This window comes from Asparagus officinalis, chromosome 4 (assembly GCF_001876935.1).
Source record: "Asparagus officinalis chromosome 4, Aspof.V1, whole genome shotgun sequence".
NCBI lineage: Eukaryota > Viridiplantae > Streptophyta > Magnoliopsida > Asparagales > Asparagaceae > Asparagus > Asparagus officinalis.
Window position 1 is genome coordinate 16,300,752 of NC_033797.1, and position 3,226 is coordinate 16,303,977.

At 45.5% G+C, this 3,226-nt stretch overlaps 1 protein-coding gene across 1 annotated transcript; it reads left to right on the top strand.

The window, feature by feature from the left end:
• LOC109838254 lies at positions 927 to 2,767 on the top strand. Its single transcript, XM_020406710.1, has 2 exons — positions 927 to 1,728; positions 2,070 to 2,767. Exons 1-2 carry the CDS (start codon positions 927 to 929, stop codon positions 2,765 to 2,767), a joined length of 1,500 nt encoding a protein of 499 aa, XP_020262299.1.

Sequence of the window (3,226 nt, forward strand, 5' to 3'; positions counted from 1 at the left end):
TTAGACCCTCGTGCAACTCATCAATCTTGTCCAAGACAGAGGAAAAAAGGAGGAATCTTCTTCGAAAGGCAAGAAGAAACTTGTGGAGTCCGATGGAGAAGGCGAGGATTCTGATGAGGAGGCCCGTATTGTTAAGTCTGTTTCACACCAAAGAGGTAAGGGTTCTTACCAAAATTTAAAGATAGACTTAAAAGTGGAGATTTATGTTTATGACGGGTGTGTCAACATCGAGAGGCTTGATGATTGGATCGAGCGGATGAAGACCTATTTCACACTCTACGGATATTCATCCAAGGAGAAGCTAGTGTTCGTGACTCTGAAGCTTTCAGGGCATGTCTTGACATGATGAAAAATCCTATTACAAGCAGGAGAAGAAGACGGTGTCGTGAAACAAGTTCAAGGGGCTACTTAGGAAGCAATTCTATCCGGTAGGATTCCTTGAAGAGCGTTGGTACAAGTGGTACAGGTTACACCAACGGTTCAATCAGACCGTTTAAGAGTATACAACGGAGTTCCAGCAGCAGATAATGGTCCTTAACAGCACAACAGAGGAATATCCCATTTTTATGAAGTATATGGCGGGTCTGAACGAATATATCCGGAAGGAGATGAGGCTTTTCACAGTTGAGTCCATTGTAGAGGTGAGTGTGAAGGCCATTGCCATTGAGGGTAGGCAAAAGAAGGGTAACGAAATAAATAGGGACTCTAAACAAACGGGAGGCAAATCTAGTGGCTCTCAACCTAAGGAAGAGAAGAAGAAGGGTGACTCGGAGAAGGCAGGATTGACATGCAATCACTGCAAACAGACAGGACATGTAGCTGATCGTTGCTGGGAGAAGTATCCTCATCTGAAGCTGAAGGGATTGAAGAAAAAGGAGGAGAAGAAAGCATACATGATAGCGTAGGGTCCAAAGAAAGTTTCTGGGATGACAGAACCCAACAACAGTCTCAACCTTATGGCGGGAAAGCAGGCCATGGCAGAAAACGAAGACCCGAGAGAACAACTCTTTGTTTTGAAGCTGCAGGTCAAGACCAGCTTGATTGATATCATAGTGGATCTAGGGAGCCAAAAGAATTTGATATCCGAGACATTGGTTCGGAAGTTGGGATTAAAGACGGTTAAACATCCGAAACCCTATCCTTTGGGGTGGATTCAGAAGGAGGCGGGATTGAGTGTGATCAACCAATGTACGTTCAGATTTGTACTCCACGAGTCGTATATCGACGATGTCACATGCGACATCGTTCCGTTGGATGTTTGCCAAGTGATACTGGGCAATCCATATTTATGGAATAGATATGCAGTCTATGATAGGTGGGCCCAGAAGTATAGGTTCATCAAGGATGGCGAGCAATTCATTTTTTGTTTGGTGTCTCTTCCTCAGAAGACGAGTTTAGCGACGATGACTCAGGTGAAGAGGCTGGTGAATGCAAGCAAGAAGTTTGTATTATTATTCATTAGGCCTTATGAGGAGCAGCTGAGTAGGATGTACTTGACTACCTTAAGCAAACTTCAGGAAGGAGATCTTAACAGGTTGAAGGCCAAGTACGAGGACTTGTTTTCGGAGATCACGGGACTACCACCACGGCGGGGTGTGGAACATGAGATTATGTTGACCGACGAGAGTTCCTTGTCGAATATAGGTCTATACCTCACATCTGTACAGGAGTCTGAGGAGATCAAGAGACAGGTTCAGGAGCTTTTACAGACAGGAGTGATTATGCCGAGTTGTTCACCTTGCGGGTCTCTAGTATTATTGGTGCCTAAAAGGATGGAGGTTGGCGCATGTGCGTGGACTACCGGGCACTCAACAAGATAACCATTAAGAATCACTACCCATTACTACGGATTGACGATCTCATGGATCAGTTGGAGGGAGCAAGGTTCTTCACGAAGTTGGATTTGAAGTCTGGTTACCATCAGGTGAGGATTCGGGAGGATGATACTTGGAAGACTGCGTTCAAGACCAAGCAGGGCCTATTCGAGTGGTTGGTGATGTCGTTTGGTTTGTACAACGCTTCGGCTACTTTTATGAGGCTTATGAATGATTTGTTGCGACCCTTTATAGAGGACTTTGTGATAGTTTACCTCGATGACAACTTGGTGTGCAGCAAGACCTGGGAAGAGGATCTTATTCATGTTGAAAAAGTGTTTGAAGTGTTGCAGAACGGACAGCTGAAGCTCAATGGGAAGAAATGCGAGTTTGGGAAGGACGAGTTGGTGTATCTCGGCTTCATCATGGAGAAGGGCCAACGAAGGATAGATCCCAGTAAGGTGGCGATGATCACAAAGTGGCCGACACCTAGGATAATGACGGAGGTGAGAAGCTTCATAGGGGTTTGCCAGTACTTGCGCAACTTCATTCGACATTTTTTGACTTATGCGGCACCTTTGCATGGCCTTACGAAGGCGAATGTTCAGTTCGTGTGGGGTAGGGCGCATGAGGAGGATTTTCAGCTACTGAAGAAGAAGATCTTGGAGGCACCGGTGTTAGTTTTACCGAATTTACAGAGGACCTTTGAGGTGGAGACCGACGCTTCTAGTTATGCTATGGGCGTTGTGTTGATTCAGGATGGTAAGCTGGTGGAGTACCATTCAGATATGTTTACGAGTGCTATTCAAAATTACCCTACCTACGACAAGGAGTTTTATGCACTTTATCAAGCGATCAAGCATTGGCGGGTGTATTTGTTGGGTAAGGAGATGGTTGTGCACTCAGATCACAAACCATTGGAATTTTTACATGCCCAGATGAAGCTGCAGTAGGCACGACACATGAAGTGGATGTCCTATTTTATGGCGTTCAGCATCATTATTAGGTACAAGAAAGGGACGATGAATAAGTTAGCCGATATGTTATCTCGCCCACCAGAGAGGGTACTTTTGGTGGCGACGCGTATTCAGCCATTGGTTCCTTTGGAGTATGTACAGATATACACATCCAGCGGAGATTTCAGCAGTGTGTGCGAGCGGGTGACGGTTGGTCGAAAGGGGGAGTATAAGATTGGTGAGGAAGGTTTGTTGTATCGCGGGACTTCGCTTTGCATTCCGGAGGACAGCGACCGATTACAGTGGATTCGAGAAGCACATACATCACGTGTGTAAGGTCATTTTGGGATTCAAAAGACGCTTCTCAATCTACGACGCCATGTCTTTTGGCCAAAGATGCTGGAGGATGTCACTAAGTATGTTGGAGATTGTAAGTTATGTTGTATTTCGAAGCCT

Excerpts from the sequence above, each read along its gene's own strand:
- LOC109838254 (XM_020406710.1), top strand. The coding sequence starts at position 927 with ATGACAGAACCCAACAACAGTCTCAACCTTATGGCGGGAAAGCAGGCC. Across the intron at positions 1,729-2,069 it reads GACAGGAGTGATTATGCCGA|AGGACTTTGTGATAGTTTAC; the intron begins GTTGTTCACCTT and ends GACCCTTTATAG.